The 19,510-nt window shown below is 36.3% G+C and overlaps 1 protein-coding gene across 2 annotated transcripts; it reads left to right on the top strand.

Annotated features, from left to right (window-relative positions):
* Positions 1-4,048: 4,048 nt before the first annotated feature.
* Positions 4,049-18,374, top strand: IBSP (integrin binding sialoprotein). Of its 2 annotated transcripts, none has more exons than XM_027544116.1 (7): positions 4,049-4,156; positions 6,523-6,590; positions 6,685-6,735; positions 6,831-6,908; positions 11,295-11,360; positions 16,580-16,750; positions 17,308-18,374. In XM_027544116.1, the coding sequence occupies exons 2-7, from the start codon at positions 6,537-6,539 to the stop codon at positions 17,818-17,820; spliced, it is 933 nt and encodes a 310-aa protein (XP_027399917.1). In that variant the 5' UTR covers positions 4,049-4,156; positions 6,523-6,536; the 3' UTR covers positions 17,821-18,374. The 2 variants fall into 2 exon arrangements, with proteins under 2 accessions (XP_027399917.1, XP_027399918.1); XM_027544117.1 differs by having other exon boundaries at positions 4,065-4,156; positions 6,526-6,590.
* Positions 18,375-19,510: the final 1,136 nt, after the last annotated feature.

Genomic DNA, 19,510 nt, shown 5'->3' with positions numbered 1-19,510 from the left:
TTGTGACCCCATGAACTGCAGCACCCCAGGCTTCCCTGTCCCTCATTATCTCCTGGAGCTTGTTCAAACTCATGTCCCTTGAGTCAGTGATGCCATCCAACCATCTCATCCTCTGTTGCCCTCTTCTCCTTCTGCCCTCAATCTTGTCCAGCATTAAGGACTTTTCCGAGTCAGCTCTTTGCATCAGGTGGCCATCTACTTCTTAGACTTGGCTATTCATAAGTCAATACAGAGCATCTTGAACTCTATATTCTAGCAGGCAAGAAGTAATAAACAATGTTGGAAAGAAAAGTTGAGGGGCAGAGTTTTTAGACTGAGAGAGTTTAACCCAAGGTAAAAAACTAGCAAGAGACAACACCAGGACTTCAGCTCAATCTTTGATTCTAAATCCTGTGGTCACAGAAGTCTGGGGACGGAGAAATAGGCCACAGTAATATTCTATTCTAATATTACTACTATAACCTGGTGAGAAGTAATGAGAACTTGAACAAAGGCAGAAGCGATAAGAAATGAGGGAGGATGGATTTCAAAGAAACTGTGGAGGAAGCGTTAATAAGATTTGATACCTGAGTAAACATGGCAGGTAAGAAAGAAGTGTACATCACAATGAATGTGTGGTTTTTCCAGAAATGACTCATCAGACAGTGCAACTTAGCTGTGGCATCAATGAGATGAATGTATACTCATGTGGAATCTAAGAGAATCAGTTCATAACAACCTGTTTAAATAAAGACCATTATGATAGTGAGATTTCAACAAAAAGTTTTGTTGGATCAGCCGTGATTTAAAAAAAAAAAAAAGCAGTAAGGGTCTGTGATTTTTTTTCTAGCACCACTCCTCAGAATGTTCCAACTAGCATGCATGAATAAATGCAGCCAATTTAGATTAGAGGGTTCCTGGAAAGGACATATCAAGCTTAAATAATTTATAGAAAATAAGAGATTACAGAATATTAGAAACAGGAAAAGTCTTAAAGATCACTTAGTTCAATTATTTCCATTAAAAAAATAACTATGTACAGACCTCTACAAACATACAAAAGTGAAGAGCATAGTATAATGAATCTCTACTGACTTATCACCAATTTGATGATTATAAATTTATGGCCAACCTTGTTTCATCCTTTTTCCCCACCCTGTGATAACTGTTTCATCCATGAATATTTTAAGATTGAATCTCTAAAAGATGAGAATTCTTCTAAAAACATAATATCATTATACATAAAACTTAATAATTTCTTAATACCACAAAATATGCAATTAGCTGTCAACATTTCTGTTTCATAATTTCTCTAGAAATGTCTCTGAAATCTTTTTAATCTATATTTTCCCTTCTGTCTCTTTTTTTCAATTTCTCCTGCTAATAAGAGAGAAGCCAGGTAATATGTTTGATAAACTTTCCCACTTGCTGAACTTTGCTGAATGCATCCCAATGATGTCATTTTAAATAGTCATCTGTTTCCTATAATTTCTCCAGGTATAGAGATTTCATCAGGTTCAAGTCCTACTGATTGGGAAGAATGCTCCACAGGTGACGGAGGAATGATGGTCCAACTGACTGATGGTTAGTTCTTTTTTGGTGTGAAAATTCCCTTATTTTTAAAAGATGGCTTAAATTGAACTCTTCTTGAGGTTAAGTGGTTTACATGTTGGTAGAACAAACTTTCAGTCTTTTGATTCTCAGTTCTCAACCCCTTTTATTGTATCTTATACTATTAACAACTTACTGAGTGATTATATTGTACCAATTAACTCTGCTAGGAATTGCATGAGATGTGGCTGCACCAATTCTCAAAGTTACCCAAGCCCTAAATCCAGAAATCATCCCAGTCTTCTCCACTTCTTTTACTTCTACTGAGTCCTATTACTTTTATCTATTTAACATCACTTTTCTTTGCTTCATTCTTTCCATTCCCCACTGCTACTGCTTTAGTTTAGACTTTTACTGTTGCTTTTCTGGACCACTAAAATATCTTCTTGAAGTTCCCCCCCTCCACAACAGTCTCGCTTCCCTCAATCCACCTCTTCCTTATCAACAAAAGATTTTTCCAAACTTCAATTCTAAATATATTGTTTTTCTGCTTTAATCTTTTGGGATTCTCTCATTTCCACGGTGGAGTCTGTACCCCTTAGTGCAGCCTAAGCCCCCTCCCTCATCTGGCCTTTGCCTATCTGACCAACCTCATCTGTCCCTACATCCACTCACTATATTCCAATCTATTGAATCACTGAAGTTTTTTCAATGTGCCAGCAAGGATACATAGCGATTAAAAGTAGACTCTAGAACTGGACTTGACTTTAGTCCTTAGATTCCCCCATTTATTAGCCATCTAACCCAGGGCATACTTACCATCCCTGGGCCTCATGGGCCTCACCTGTAGATGGGAATAATCTCGTAGAATTGTTTTCTGTGTGGGAAGGATAAGTAAAATTGCACAAATGAAGAACTAGCATGAGAGAACTCAGTGAATACTAGATGCTGTTGGTATGTTTTCCGTATGCTTCCATATCCTTTAAACTCATTCCCAAGAATGTTTTTTCTCTTCCTTCTTGATAACATCTTATCTATGGATAGTAAATTCCTATTCTGATGTCACAGCCCGGCTCCATTGCTCATTTCATTTAGAATTAAAACACCATACATTCATAGCACCTCTAAACCTTGTCTATATTTTGACTGCTCTGCCCCAGATCCATCTACACGTGCATGCATGCTCAGTTGCTCAGTCATGTCCGACTCTGTGACCCCGTGGATTGTAGCCCACCAGGCTCCTATGTCCATGGGATTTTCCAAGCAAGAATACTGGAGTGGGTTGCCATTTCCTCCTCCAGGGCATCTTCCTGACCCAGGGATTGAACCTGTGTCTCCTGCAATGGAGGCGGATTCTAAAATTTTTAAAGACGAAGACAGGATCTGTCTTGTTTTTGGCTCTCCATCCTGGAACATTTGCTTTCCATTGTCCTGGGTCAGTGGACAGTTTAGTAATTTAAAGTTTGGCAAGTTGAACTAAGATGGGGTTGAGTTGAATTTTTAGAGCTTATCCAATTGTCTTTACTATGAGTCTATATCTTTTAAACAACTTTTCTGAAACCAAAGACAATTTATCCAAAGCATCTAACAGGGTAACTGGCACATACGCTTAAAACTAGTATTTATTGAGTTTTGGTTTCTCAGGTAGACTTCACAGTTAGAGGAAGGTTTGATGACTGGACAAGCAGAATATGCAAGCTATTTAGCTAAGTTTCTCTTTGCAAATTAAAAAATTCAGTACTTTAGTTTATCAATCAGTTTCTTGTGTGTCTGGTTTCCCTGAATCATTTCTATAACAACAGCTCACCCTTGCCAGCTCTAATCATTGTTTTCTATAACCATGGGAAAAAAATTAAATGTGAAAATGAACCGAAAAGAGGTATACGGAAGCCCAAGAAAATACACTGAGGTGACATTTCTTGCACAACGGAAAAAGACCATATAAGTAGATAGTCTAAAGTAGTTTATTTTACAAAGCAAAAAGTGCAACCTGCTTCTCAGTAGCAGGATTCTCAAAAACTTAGTATAAATTTTATACTCAGCAATATATCTCAGGAAATTAATTATACCAAATTTATGAGTCACTATTTGAATAATATAATTGATTTTAAAGTATTAATTGCTTATTAGCTCCTGTCTTTTATTATTTAGTTTTTCTTTTTTTACTAAACTAATAATGTAGGATTGTATCTGATTACAGTAAGTTTTCCTTCCTTTAAACATAGTGAAAATTTGTATAATTATGAAAATTTTAAAGAGTTAAATCTCTTGCTATTTATTTTAATTCAAATCTAGTATATTTTTATATATATTCAGAATTCAAACTATTCATCTTCATCTTAACCTTCAATTAAATTCCACAATGCAAACCTCTTGGCACAGAACCACAGTTCATGTTTATTCAACTGAGCTTGTGTGTTGAGAAAGTGTGGAAGTTCGGGAGTTTTCTGGTGAGAATCCACATTCTGACATCACTTTGGCCATGACAGTGATTGGCTGTGGGAAGGCAAAAAAGAGTTTATAGCCCACAAGAGCAAGTGAATGAGTGAGTGAGAGAGCAGAGAGAGTATTCAATCTGTGTCACTCACTCCTGGGAGCCTGCCTTCTCACTCCAGCACTGCAAAAGGTAAGGTTTAATATAACAACTTCATTATCTTATAAATCAGGCACTCTGCATTTCACATCTCTGGGCTTGGTTTTGAACATTCTATTTAAATATAGATATTAACACATTGTAGAGAATTGCTATGTAATCTAACACTTGTTTACCATTAAACTAGTACCTCATGTTTTAGATTCTTTTGAAAAAGCTAAGTTTATTAACCTGTGCTTGTAAATAAGCTCTTATTATTATATACATTAACTAGAAAATTATGCTTTCTACTTTCTATCTCTGTACCTGACAGATAACTGTTTTTACTCATTCTAATGCATTCAAGGTAACCTAACTGGAATACCATTTTGCATTTATAAATGTGCCTTGATGTATGTTGATTTCTCCATCAGTTCCCTAGTCTGTACTTCAGTTATAAACAATATTTTCCAAAATATGTATTTGGTTTCAAAGTGTTAACATCTTATAGCTCTAAAATCCGAATGAAAAAATGCATAGTACTAGGGAAATAAATGATGCTGTTAGTTTATCATACTCTTCCCAATAAAAACTTGCAATTAGATTATCAAAACAGTCCTTTAAAATTTTTGGAATTGTTGTCCAGGTTAGTAGTGGGCACTATAGAGGTCTTTTGCTCTTGATGAATCACAAAGTAAATAAAATGAGATTTATGTAGGCAGCCGATTGCTGCCTAGGTGAGTCACTTGGTTCTTTTTATATTATTCCTGTTATATTTTCATCTAGTTGTTTTTAAGGTTTGTTATGAGAAACTTTATACTCCAACATCTTTCTACAGTTTTATGTATTTACATTTTTAGCTCTTTAAGATACTGTAATTATTCCAACTCTTTTCATACAGCTACAGAGCAGTAATCTTCCTGTTTGTTGGTGGGCTCCATCAAGAACGGCCAAATTCAAAGTATTATTCAGAGAACCTCAATAGCAATGAAAGCTTCTCAAACAGACAAGTCCCCTTCAGGGGAAAGCCTCTTTATTCCCATGTGGCCATCAAGAACTAAAGTAGACAGGACTGTGAGCAAGTTAACAAGCAACAAAATCAAAGACCCACTCTACCACAAAGACAGGCGACAGAGGATCCAAGACAGCTTTTCCAGGCCTCTAACCCTTCCCCTGTGTAATGTTCATTTTAGCTTCAGATACTCAATAAGGATGTGATAAATCATGACCAGTGATGATAAAATGCAGAGTCTATTTTCAGATATAGTATATGACATGGATTTCATACATTTTAAATATTACTTCTCCCAGTGTATTTATGGGGAAATTCTGATCCCCATTACATACTGCTCTTAAGCATTGCCAAAGCTGTCACTCTGGAGGAGAACTCTCTCAGTTAAGTGTGTTGGTGGCTTTCAGCAAAGTTTGTTCAACTTTTATTAAATTAGGATTTTTATCAAACAAAATAAAATTAGGATAGGATTTCACCATTGCTTTCCTTTACCTGTGAGAAATCTATGTGGAACTGAGATCTTTGCAAGGCTGAAACCCCGTGACTGCTTACAAACTACTCCTATTCTGAGTAGGATCTTCTATGCAAGAGAGTTGCATCTTCTATTCCTCCATAGAATTGACTTGACTATTACCCTGACCCTGGAAAGGCCCACGTCCATTCCATAACAATCTCCCACACCAGTGATTATAAGCTTAAATGGAACTGGAGAACAATGTAATTTGAGGAAATTTGCCTCTGATACCCAAGATGAACTCGGATAACTTTTCTCATAGATTCTTCCTTAAATATGGATGTTAGGGTGCTATACGTTGTGAGAATAATATTTCACATATCATGGATTTTTCACACACATAAAAATTCAAGTATTCTAAGATACCCATGGAAAAATGCTCTTAGTCTTCATAGTACAAACAAACTTTTAGTTTAAAAGCTATATAGATGCTGGAAAGAGCCTGTAGGATAACTGGCATAAAAGTAATCATTCAAATGTATTCAAATTTTTCCTTAGTTTTTAATTATAAACAATACAAACAGGTCACATAACTACACCAGTTGGTGTTCCATGTCAATGGTATTATAAGGCCTCCTTACCCCAATGTGAAACACACTAAGCATTCAAACTCTGGCAGTGATGCAATGGATATTCATTTACAAATCAGATCAGATAGGTCAAAACCAAATATGGAACTCATGATTATTCAAATAGATGGATAAAGTCTATCTTCTACCACATACATAGAAGGAAAATTTTAAAACAAAAGCAGAAATTTGGTCCTAGTTAGTCAAAACTCTAATTGGACAAAAAATGAAAACAAATTAAATACATCTCCTAGTATGTGAAGTATGTGAAGAAAAGGTACATTCTTAGTTTTACTCATTAACTTTACCACTTCATTAATTCCAGTAGCAATCACCGAAATGAAGACGGTTTTAATTTTGCTCAGCATTTTGGGAATGGCCTGTGCTCTTTCAGTAAGTTCTTTACTAAAAACCTATAGCTACTTACATTTTTTGTCTTTTGATATTAAAGAGAGAATATATAATAATTGATTGCTCTTTTAAACAGATGAAAAATTTGAATCGAAGAGCCAAATTAGAGGATTCTGAAGAAAATGGGGTAATTAATTTTAGCATAATTCCTTGGTTTGACTACACTTACTCTAGATTTATTGTACATGAAATATGAATATATCATTTATTGTGTTCATGCAGGTATTTAAGTACAGGCCCCAATACTATGTTTATAAGCATGGCTACTTTTATCCTGCTCTAAAACGATTTGCAGTTCAAGTAAGTATAAAAGTTAATTTTTTCTCACTCCTTATAATTGAAAAGGGATTGAATTTAACTCAAAACACTGAAAATTCAACTCTCACTGAAATTCAGCCAGAAAGACCACTTGCTAAAGCAGTCTGTTTTTAATATAATAAAGTTTCTTCCCAAGGTTTCTTATAAAGCAGAGCTATACACGCACAGAGAATAAACTCATTTGGGCCCAGTCTAGAATGATATAATGAAAGCACACGCCACGGAAGATCGAGTTCAGGTGTTTTGACTAATTCACTGACAAAGTGGACAATTTTATCAGCTGTTGACATTTAAGTCAGTGATGCAGCCATGAACTGCCATTTTATGTAGATTCAATACTGTCATATAGCTGTTTTATATCCAATAACGTAGAGTCCTTTAATTTACAGGGAAATGAATTCATAAACAACAAAGACCATTACAAAATTCCTGATAATCTGTGGTTTGCTCAAGATTTTCTTAACCTTTGACCTGTGTAATTCACTAGAATAAGAATGGCTCAAGAATGCAAAGGAAAGACAAATTCATGAAGCGAACTAAAAAACTTGTGAGAAAAACAAAACATTCTTAAAATTTGTAAACAAACAAAAAATAACTAACCACTAAAAATAAGAGTTTCTGTTTATACTGGGTTACTACCTGTGAAGAGGGTTCTGAAAACTAGAGGGTGTGGTGCTGATTTTAAATAGACAACAAACCAGCATTGTGCTATTTTTATTACTGTACAGTTTGGGTTCAGGGCACCAATTATGCACCATCTGACCCAGGACTTCTGAGACACTAAAAGCAGTCAGGACGCCGAAAACTATGCTTCAGCACAGTGGCTTGGCATAACATCCTGCCATATGTTGAGCTAACCCATTTCTAACTCATACAATGATAGGAAATGATCATTTTAAAGTATTTCTAGCACCGTAATAATTATGGGGAATGTGTGTAGCCGCAGAAATATGAGCATGGTTGATACAAGCATTGTGGGTTTTCAGAATTGCCTTCCATTCTTTGGTTTGCCCATAAATATAACAGTGCTCATTTGAAATTTCGTTGTCTTTCTTAAACTAAATGATAATACATTCAAATTTTGGACCACTTCCTCAACTTTTCTAAAATATCATATAGAGATATTCCTATCTAGAAAATTTTACAGATATATACATGTGGTCCAATTCAAATGTCCACACTGAAAAGATATTAGGAAAGGTTATATTTTTCCTTATTGATAGACCCAAACTTCATAGATTTTTAAGCGGATCTTTAATATTCAAAATTGCTACAGACTGTATGCAGATAGGTCTATCTCAAGCAATGCAGAATTTGTAAATAAGAGAGTTGTTTTAAAATAGAATTCATAACACAACATTGTAAATCAACTATACTCCAACAAAATTTTTTTTAAAAAAGAAAAACTAAATTAATTAAATAAGTAAAATAGAATCCAATAAATATATCTTGCAATCTAACAGTCTGAGCTAGTACTGATGATCTACTGTTCCACTTTACAAAGTTTGATTTCCAAGATGTTTCTCCTTGCATGTCTATTTATATGCTTCCATAGCTCTTAATTACTCATTTTCTTAAGTCTATTAAGTATTTAGTACCCAGATTATCACCCCCAAAATCATTAAGCTTCGTTGGCTTTGACATTCATGTTATATTCAGATGGAATCTTTGTTTATATACAATCATTTCCAAAATACCAATATGCATGAAATATATTGATTGCCAGGTTGTCAACCTATTGCAGTTTATCTGCTTGGCTATAGAAATGGAAGTATAAATAAGGGTTTTTTTGCTATTGCTATGTCACTTCAGTCGTGTCCAACTCTGTGCAACCCCATAGACGGCAGCCCACCAGGCTCCCCCATCCCTGAGATTCTCCAGGCAAGAACACTGGAGTGGGTTGCCATTTCCTTCTCCAATGCATGAAAGTGAAAAGTGAAAGTGAAGTCGCTCAGTCGTGTCTGACTCTTAGTGACCCCATGGACTGCAGCCTACCAGGCTCCTCCGCCCACGGGATTTTCCAGGCAAGAGTACTGGAGTGGGGTGCCATTGCCTTCTCCGTAAATAAGGTTAATACCCTAATTTAATTTTTAATTCCTTAAAAAAAGGAAATTTTTTTTTTATGATTAAAACATTTGATTAGTGTGTGAACTCTTAGACAGCAAGGACTTTATCTTATATTTCTTTTATCAGACTCATCTCAGTTATTACAGTACTTGATGTGGAAAAACTGCCCGTATTTCCAACTTCTTCTCTTGCTATGATTCTGATTATCAGTACAACACCTGGAATGTGTCTTCTGGAATTGAATAAATCCAGTAAGGATAGAGGTTGGAAGGAGTATATGAAAGACTTCCAGAAGGATCCGTAGGACTTAGTAACAACTTGGTAATAAGGCCTAATTGAAAGAAAGGAAAATAAAATGCTGAGGCTTCAAGGCATTTCAAGCAGTTTTTAAATTGTCCTTACGTAGATACTAATTGAAGAGTGATGTGGTTGAAGTAGAATGAAAGCTAGGGGTGAGGAAGCTTGTAAAAAGATTAAAACACTCCCACTGAGTATGATTTCAACACCTTTAGACCATGAAATTTTTGTAACTTGTTTTATGTCCCTGGATAAGTTCCAGAGTTTCCTGGTTTATAGTCTACGGGAACTTGAATAGAATTTTTATCCTGCTGTTGTATGAAAACTGAATAAATCTTAATTACATTTAAAAAACCACTCCTGCTGAGACAAAATATGCTACACAAATAAGCTGTTCTCTCTCTATATAATTTAACTAACAAATAGAAATAGTTTCAATAGAACCTTATGCTTTTTTCACCTCTGGGCTAGGGAAGGCACAGCCATTAAGGTCATGGCAGTGGAAGAGTCAGTCTAATTGTTCTCTTTTCCACCCAAGGTTATTCCTGGCTCAAGGGGAGAAGCATTCCTTTCCTTTGGTATATGGTGTGGCCACCTGAAGAATGAGCCCAATAGGCAGAGACCTGAGCAGTACTGGGACATAAATATTCCCTCAACCGATCTCTCACCCTAAGGTTCTTCTATAGCTATGTTTTCTAAGACCCACCGTACTTCACAAGTCACCAGAATCAAAGATAAATTTTCAGGGCAGAAAATGATAGAATCTTATGTTGGGCTTTTACTTATACCAAGGAGAAATAGTGGTTGCAGAAAAAGAAGGAAAATTCAATTGGGATTACCATTTCCTTTTAAAAAATAGCAAAGTTGGGACCTCTCTGGTGGCCCAGTGGCTAAGACTCTGAACTCCCAATGCAGGAGGCCTGTGTTCAATCTCTGGTCAGGGATTGTGGCCCTACATGCCACAACTAAGAACTGTAAATATACATAAATATTTATGTATAAATAAATACATAAATACAAAAATAAATATTTTAAAAAACATAGCAAAGCTCATTAACTTTTATTTTTATATAGACTCCTTGGTTTCATTTATTCTCATTCAATATTGAGCTTTCTAGAGAAATGGTACTCATAAATTTCCTAAATAGGTAAATTAATTTCTCTTCTTATATAACATATCTCTCATATGAATTTTTCTCTCATAAAGTTTGATAGACACACACACACTTCAATTTAGGAATGGCTTTAATTAGATTAAAAGGTACTAAAATTATATGCAAATTTAATTTCAAGTCAAAGTCTAATTTAAATTCACCAGGAGAACTCATCATTTAAGAAAATCATCCAGGTGGTGCTACTGATAAAGAACCTGCCTGCAGTGCAGGAGAAAAGGAGACACAGGTTAGATACCCAGGTTGGGAAGAGCTCCTGAAGGACGGTGTGGCTACCCGCTCCAGTATTCTTGCCTGGAGAATCCCATGGACAGAGGAACCTGGCGGGCTACAGTCCATAGGGTCACACAGAGTCAGACAAGACTGAAGAGACTTAGCACACAAAAACTTATATTTTGTAATAAGTCTAATTATCATTTCATTCATATTTTATAAAGAAAATGAAACAATGATACCTATGTAACAGCTTAAGATTTGCCTTGAACGGGTTGGAGAATTCAGCCATTGTGAGCTTCAGATTCCTTTTCTGTAAAATAAAAAAATTGGACCAGATAATCCTCTCATTCTCTCAGAGCTAAGTCATTCTGCCATTCATTGCTTAGTTTTTACATACAAAATGTTTCAATATATTGTCAATACTTTCGAAGTTAAAAATGGAGTATTTCAAAGCATATCCTGGTCACTGTAAAATTCCCGTTTTTCTCTAACCTCATTTCATATATGTCTAGTCTCCTCATATCTTTCTCACAGTAGCTGAGAACTGTTCTAAGTAAATAAATATATATGTACCTATATTCATATGTGTGTGAATTCATGTATACATATTTTTTAGAGCAGTAGTGACTCATCTGAAGAAAATGGAAATGGTGATAGCTCAGAAGAGGAAGAGGAAGAAGAGGTAAGGAATTTCTTCAGTCTTTTTTTTTTTCCATAACAAACCAGGCAGCACAAAATAAATAGAAAACTGGTTTCCTGTAGCTTAGACTCAGCAAATAGCCATTTCCAGCTTACCAATTGCCCCCAGTCTTCTATTTTGGAGAAGGGGGATATTATTTAAATTAAAATTAACTAAAACGACCTGTTTAAAACACTATTACAATTTGGGGTTAAAGTTACCTGTAAGTGGTACATGAATACAAAAGTATCTCTATTTTAAGTGGAAGAAATGTTGATTCTGAAAAAAAGGAAGAAAGCATTATTTACATTTATAGATGGACAGAGTGTGATGATAAAAGATAAATACATAATGATCCTAAAGTTAGTGCAATACTTGTTTTATGTATTGCACTAGTTAATAAGGACTGAACTTTAAAAATTCAATTTGATGAGTGTGTAGTATAAGAAAGTCTTAGATTCTCTACAGTGTTACTGTGATTCATCTGCCTTTCTTTTTTTTTAATGTTAATTTATTTATGGTTGTGCTGGATCTTTGTTGCTGTGTGCAGGCTTTCTCTAGTTGTGAGTGGGGCTACTCCAGTTGCAGCGCTCGGGTTTCTCATTGTGGTGGCTTCTCTTGTCGCGGTGAGCAGGCCCAGTAGTTGTGGTCCATGGGCTTAGTTGCCCTGTGGCTCGTGGGATCCTCCCAGACCAGGGATCGAACCCGTGTCCCCTGAATTGGCAGGCAGATTCTTAATCACTGGACCAGGGAAGTGCCTCATCTGCCCTTCTTGACTCACACAGTAGGGTTGTTCTTTTTAATTGGAATTTCATATGTCTTTTTGTCTAATAATAAAATTCATGTCCTTGCAGAAATGCCAAGATGTAGAAATATCTTCCTATAAAGTACTACAAATTAGTGTAGTTCATGGCTAAAATTCATCTACATAACCTGGAAATTGTACTAACATGTTTACAGCTGATATCCTTGCCCATGCAAACTACTATTTAGGTACATTTTCCTGGATAGTCAATTATAGCTATCCACTGGTTTGAGAACCTTCTAAATTCAGGTATTCTTAGGTGCTATTTATGAAGGCACAATGACAGTCCAAAATGGATCATGGATAAATTCTGCTATCCTGAAAACAAAGTGGTGTGGGAACTTTAAAAGTGACAAATAATTAGTTTAATTTTTTGAACCATAAAATAACATTTTCAGTACCATAATTTAACCCAATAGCTTTTAAAGGAAGACCTTACAAGAATGTCAAGCCAGTACCAGGAAAAATGCCACCTACTGCCTGGAGTTCCACATACTAATCTTACACAAGAACTAAGTTAGGGTAATCCATTTAACTACAGCTGTTTGCTGTACAGTGACTGTAAAATTGCCTTACCAGCTAGACTTCCCAATTGGATTGCATACCTTTTGGCAATGGTTCTTCATTTGTTGTAATGGTGGTTGGGGATGGAGGAAGATTAAGAGTCCTTCAGGACTCTGATGAAATCTCACCTACTCAATATTTTCCCAACAGTCTGTGAACATTTCTAGTCCTCTCAGAACTTATCTGCAAACTCCCCATGACCCAGGACACTTGAGACCACAGGTTACATCCCCTGCTTTGAGGATGAACAGTGTTGTAATCTCTTTTGCATCTCTTCACGCTGCCCAGCTCAGTTTCTTATACATATTTAGTGCCAAGTCAATATTTGGTGGTTTGGTTTTAGAACTTCAGAGCAATAAATGCTCCAAAGACCATTCATCCAAAGTGTTAATGGAAAACGGTGTGAATAAAACTTGTAGTCTTCCATCCTGAAGATAATTTAGAACTTCTTTTTTCCCCATCTCTTCTCTAAAATTTCACTGGCAATTTAGGTTAAATACAGAGTCCCCAGGAATTGTAGTTCCAGGATCAGGTGCTTAGGCATATTTTCTACTTCATGATTACACATTTTTTTTCCCCTCTCCTAAATTATCCAGTCTCATCTTTTAAAGTTTTATTGACACATTGGCTTCTGTTGTGGCTCAGCTGGTAAAGAATCAGACTGCAATGTGGGAGACTTGGGTTCAATCCCTGGGTTGAGAAGATCCCCTGGAGAAGGGAAAGGCTACCCACTCCACTATTCTGGCCTGGAGAATTCCATGGACTAGTCCATGGGGTCACAGAGTCAGACACAACTGAGCGACTTTCACTTTCAATATACATAACACAATTATCATAAGTTTGTTGATGATTGAATTTCAGAAATTGAACACCTTAAGTATTACTCAGAACCTATAGAAAAAGCAGCACATGCCTTGTGCTCCATTCCATTCATTAACCAACCCCCACCAAGGGCAAATGCTATGATGACTCCTATCAGAAAGATTGTTTTTGGCTCAGTGTTTCATTCATATACACACATATATGTATGGAATCATGCAGCATATACTCTTGTACATGTAGCCTCTTTCACTCTTAGCTTCAGAGACTGACCCATATGATTCTGTAGTTGCAAATCATTTGTTCTCAATATCAGTATTTCATCACGTCTGTGTATCACAATGTGCTAACCTCCTGTTGATGGGCAGTTAAGGAGTTTTCAGATTTGGCCTGTGACCAAAGAGTGCTGCTGTGAATGTTCTAGTACTCCTTCTGGTGAACATATGCATTCATTTCTGGAGGCCACTTTACCTAGACATGAAATGTGTATGTTGAAAGGTCTGCATGTATTCATCCTGAGGAGATGTCACCAATAGCTTCCCACAGCCGAGATACTAATATAAACTCCCACTATCCCTATAGGAGCATTCCATCAACTCTACATTCTCATCCACACATGTTTCTTTCAGTCATTTTAGTCTTTCTAGTGGGTTAATAATACACTCAAGTACAAATGACTGCTAATTTTTCTATTCAAAAAGATATTTGAGGCCCAGGGCTTCCCTGGTGGCTCCGATGGCAAAGAATTCACCTGCAATGCAGGAGACCTGGGTTTGATTCCTGGGTCAGGAAGATCCTCTGGAGAAGGGAATGGCTATCTACTCCAACATTCTTGCCTGGAGAATTCCATGGACAGAGGAGCCTGGTAGCCTATAGTCCATGGGGATGCAAGGAGTTGAACATGACAGAGCGACTAACACACACACATCCATCAAAAGTTTGACCTACTTTCCTTTTTAAGTCATTGCAGCAGGACAACCTTAAATAAGTACCAGAAAAAGAAAGGGTGTCGTAGGAGAAAATAGAGAATCCTACGAATTGGGAGTCTGGGTCTGTGGTCACGACCCTGCTGCTAATGAGCTGCCATGTCTTTGACCTCATGTAGTCATTTGTCCCACTGGACCTCAGATTTTCACTTGTGAAACAAGTGTGAAGGACCCAATCTGTGTATTTTCCTACCCAAAAAAGCTTTCCTCTTTCTCCCCTAAAAGGTTTAGTCTGTTGGACTAAAGCATATAAACATGAAAAAGTAAATAAACAGTATGATGTTTGTGGAATATTTGACAAAGTTAGCTTGGAGACTGTTTTAAGGTGGACTCTAGTAGTCCCAAGCATTCACTGAAACAGTAAAATTTACATATCTATGAAACAGACATAGTTTTTTTAGTAATAAGAAAAGCTAAATATGGCTTTTGTTTGTTTGTTTTGAAGTCTTAAAATATAAGATGCCTAGTTAAAAGTTATCCTAACATACAATCTCTTTAAAAATGCATTGAAATAAATTCACTTTTCTAGTACTCATTTAAACTAAATAAATTCTCTGTGTATGAATTCCTGACTTTCAATACTAGCTATGAATTACTTTGGGAGATTAACTCAGTCTACAGTTTATTGCCTAACAACATGGAGTAAAGACAAAACAGTAAAATACTGAAGATGATAAAAATATTCATAGAGAAGTAGTAATTTTTAGAAAACATCTTCCTACAATAACATAATACATTAGTAAGAATTTATTGGAGTTAGCAGATGGAGTTTGAATTTAATATATTTCTTTTCCTTTAAATACTCTTGAAAGTAAATGAAATACATTCACTTCTTTTTTTTTATAGTACATAAGACATGCAATTAACTTGTTTGAAGAGAAGGGGTTCTATATAAAAAAAAATTCCTTAAAATAAAAACATCCTAGATTTAGTGTCAGCAATTCACATAAATCCTCCTCCTCATCAAAAATCATCATGGTACAATAAAAGGGCTCAATTTTTCTTTTAGTTAGAAAGATACAGTTTCATCATTCACCATAAGAATTTAGTTAATTATTTAATTTATCCAAGCTCACTTTCCTTTTCTAAAGAGTGTAAGTAATAATCTTACCTTACAAGGCTACTCTAGGGAATAAGAAAATAAGTCTAAATTCCTCAGCTTATTTGTCATCAAATACAATAATTAATGTACTATTATGTCATCAGTTCAGTTCAGTTCAGTCGCTCAATCGTGTCCGACTCTTTGAGACCCTGTGAATTGCAGCACGCCAGGCCTCCCTGTCCATCACCAACTCCTGGAATTTACTCAAACTCACATCCATCGAGTCGGTGATGCCATCCAGCCATCTATCCTCTGTCATCCCCTTCTCTTCCTGCTCCCAATCCCTCCCAGCATCAGAGTCTTTTCCAATGAGTCAACTCTTCGCATGAGGTGACCAAAGTACTGGAGTTTCAGCTTTAGCATCGTTGCTTCCAAAGAAATCCCAGGGCTGATCTCCTTCAGAATGGACTGGTTGGATCTCCTTGCAGTTCAAGGGACTCTCAAGAGTCTTCTCTAATACCACAGTTCAAAAGCATCAATTCTTCAGCACTCAGCTTTCTTCACAGTCTGACTCTCACATCCATACATGACCACAGGAAAAACCATAGCCTTGACTAGACGGACCTTTGTTGGCAAAGCAATGTCTCTGCTTTTGAATCATAGTAGTTATTAATAAGACTTCAAGAGCCTAAGCTATATATAGTATGATACCATAGAGTCAGATGTGCTGAAATTATTATATAAATATTTTTGAATTGATTAAGTAGAATACAGAATATCTAAAACACACCATAGTGAGGTAAACAGGGTGAAAATACTTTGAATTCCAAGAAGTGAGAACTGCAACTGGCATAAGAGGAAGCAGAAGTGTCAACACTGGGCGACCAGACGGCTGAGGGAAACCATCAGCCATTGTTATTTTCCTAATAATGGTTCATGACTCCAACAAATCTTGAGTTATCTTTCAGCTAAAATAATTTTTTCTTGCTCTGGACATTTTCAACAGGAGACTTCAAATGAAGAAGGAAACAATGGAGGGAATGAAGATTCTGATGAAAACGAAGATGAAGAATCAGAGGCTGAGAACACCACCCTTTCCACTACCACACTTGGCTATGGAGAGATTACACCTGGAACTGGAGACATAGGTCTAGCTGCCATCTGGCTTCCCAGGAAGGTAATAATTCCTCCAAAATGTTCAATCTGCTTTCCTTTTTTACTGAAGTTCGAGGTTATCCTGACACTATACATACAGTATTTTATATTCTCTTCATTAACTTGATGAAAAAGTAAGAGTGGGTACAATATCCCTGTTTACAAATAAATAAGGAGAGATCTTTTCCCAGGCAAGATGTCTTCCCATGTTCTTACACTGACTTTTCAACATTTTCACAGAAGACTAAGGCCAAGCATCTTAACAATGGATAAAAAGTGCTGAGAGATACCATTGTGTTTCCAAGGCAGAGAAAGCGGGTAGCGAAGTTATAGAAAGCATCTCCCACAGAAAAGACTTATTTATCAAGTGGCTTTTTCTCCATCAGCATCTAATGACAAAAGTTCTAATTCTGAATTTAAAACCTCCACCAGTTCTTTTGTAAGTTAAACTGGTTTCAATTCAAAATCACATGTAGTACAAAGATGTCAGTACAGAAAGCTTGTGTTGGATGAAACAATGGCCTTAAATTTTATGTTTTTCACACCTAGATTTGAATTCTTTCAAACTTTTCCTTATAGGCTGGGGCTACAGGAAAGAAGGCTACAAAAGAGGATGAGAGTGATGAAGAAGAAGAGGAAGAAGAAGAGGAAGAAAATGAGGCAGAGGTGGATGATAATGAGCAAGGCATAAATGGCACCAGCAGCAACAGCACAGAGGTAGACAATGGCCATGGCAGCAGTGGTGGGGATAATGGAGAGGAAGACGGCGAAGAAGAAAGTGTCACTGAAGCCAATACAGAAGGAATCACTGTGGCTGGAGAGACCACTACTTCTCCAAATGGTGGGTTTAAACCTACAACCCCACACCAGGAGGTCTATGGGACTACCCCACCACCGTTTGGGAAAACCACCACCCCTGGGGAGTATGAACAAACAGGCACCAATGAGTATGACAATGGGTATGAAATCTATGAAAGTGAGAACGGAGATCCTCGTGGGGACAATTATCGAGCCTATGAGGATGAGTATAGCTACTATAAAGGGCGTGGCTATGACAGCTATGATGGTCAAGATTACTACAGCCACCAGTGAAGGCCCAGACTGGGATGAGTTCACCCATTCTGGGATTTTGTGTGGCTACCGTTTTCAAAGTTCAACTCAGGAAGGTGCAACATAACAAATGTGCATTTTATAATGTGGAATGGTGCTACTGTTCCAAAGTGGTTTTCTATAATTGCTTCTGCAAGTAATGGGCTTCTTATTGCTTTTCCCTACTATGTTATTGAAAGGTCGTAAGTCAGGGCCATTCATCAAGTGGTAAACCAATGCATGAGATAGTATGTGATTGAGTATTTTGAGGTTGTAGTCCTATAAATAGTAATTTTAATGTGTTTCCACTAACTGCTAAAACATATTCTGTGCAATAGCTGCTTCTTAGAAGAGATTAGATTCACTAACATTAGTGACACTGTATACAATAAATGTGCAGTTCTTTAATCTTTAGTGTATGATTAAAGTGTGATTTAAAGTGATTAAATATACTGTCACTGTATATTAGGTTTAATTATCACTGTCATGTATTTTTATGTGACCTGTATGTATATTGTATCTATGGATTTTATCACAAATAAAAATGCAACCCTTCAGATGTGTTATAATTATGAAGAAAAATGAGAGATTCAGGATGGAAAAAGGTGAGACCAGAGGGAGGACAATTCAGCTAAAGGACAAAAGTTTATTTCTACTATGGTTTAAAACTCAGAAAGACTATAGACATTTTCTCATAGATAAATGAACTTGACTAAGATTTTTGACATGTTTGTGGGCAGGGTCGGCCATGTATATCAAGGTAAACAGCTTTTATTAGACTTGCCAGATTTTACGAATACAAATGTAGGATACCTAAATTTGAATCTCAGATAAATAATGAGTAACTCATTAGTATGAGGATGTGTCATGCAATATTTGGCCTTTGTGAACTATTTGGGACATATTTGTACTAAATGAATGATTTATTATTTGAAATTTAAGTTTAATTGCCAGATATAACACATTATATCTGTGTTATATCTGGCAACCCCATACCTATTATATCTGGCAACCCCATACCTATTTGATTTGATTTTAGGTAGGATAGGTGTGGGATGAGGTAGAAAACTCTTACACATATGTCAACCCATCATCTCCTAACTTTTTATTATGAAAAAACCAAGCCTTCAGAAAGGTTGGGTAACTAGTACATGAGCACCTAGATTCACCAATGGTTAACATTTTGCCACATTTATCTCTATTTCTGTGTGCCTATCTTCATATGTGTACATATGTTTGTTGTTTTTCAGTCATTCAGTCTTGTTCGACTATTGCAACCCCATGGACTGCAGCATGCCAGGCTTCCCTGTCCTTTACCAAGAGAGATATACATATACACACATACATACATATATACTTTGCCAAACCATTAAAGAGTGATTGTAGACATCATGGAATCATAATGCTTTACCCTTAAATACTTCAGCATTTAGTATTAGAACAAGGAATTCTCCTATATAGCTGCCATATCATTCTCATTCTCAAGAAATTTAACATAAATATGCTAATATTTTCTAATACACAGTCCATATTCAAATTTTCCCAATGATTCCCATAATATCACTTATTGCTAACTCAGTAAATCCTCACAAAACTTTATCAGGTAGGTTTTATTGTTATTGCCAATATTATTGACAAAGGGGCTGAGGAACAAAGAGGTTAAGCAGCTTGCACCAGATCATTATGGCAAAAC

This window comes from Bos indicus x Bos taurus, chromosome 6, assembly GCF_003369695.1.
Source record: "Bos indicus x Bos taurus breed Angus x Brahman F1 hybrid chromosome 6, Bos_hybrid_MaternalHap_v2.0, whole genome shotgun sequence".
NCBI lineage: Eukaryota > Metazoa > Chordata > Mammalia > Artiodactyla > Bovidae > Bos > Bos indicus x Bos taurus.
The sequence above is the reverse complement of the archived record's forward strand: the minus strand, read 5'-3'. Positions and strand labels throughout refer to the sequence as shown.

Bases quoted from the DNA above. Each gene is read 5' to 3' on its own strand.
- IBSP (XM_027544116.1), top strand. From the start codon at position 6,537: ATGAAGACGGTTTTAATTTTGCTCAGCATTTTGGGAATGGCCTGTGCT. The intron at 6,591-6,684 runs GTAAGTTCTTTA...TCTTTTAAACAG, and splicing joins GAATGGCCTGTGCTCTTTCA to ATGAAAAATTTGAATCGAAG. The intron at 6,736-6,830 runs GTAATTAATTTT...GTGTTCATGCAG, and splicing joins AGGATTCTGAAGAAAATGGG to GTATTTAAGTACAGGCCCCA.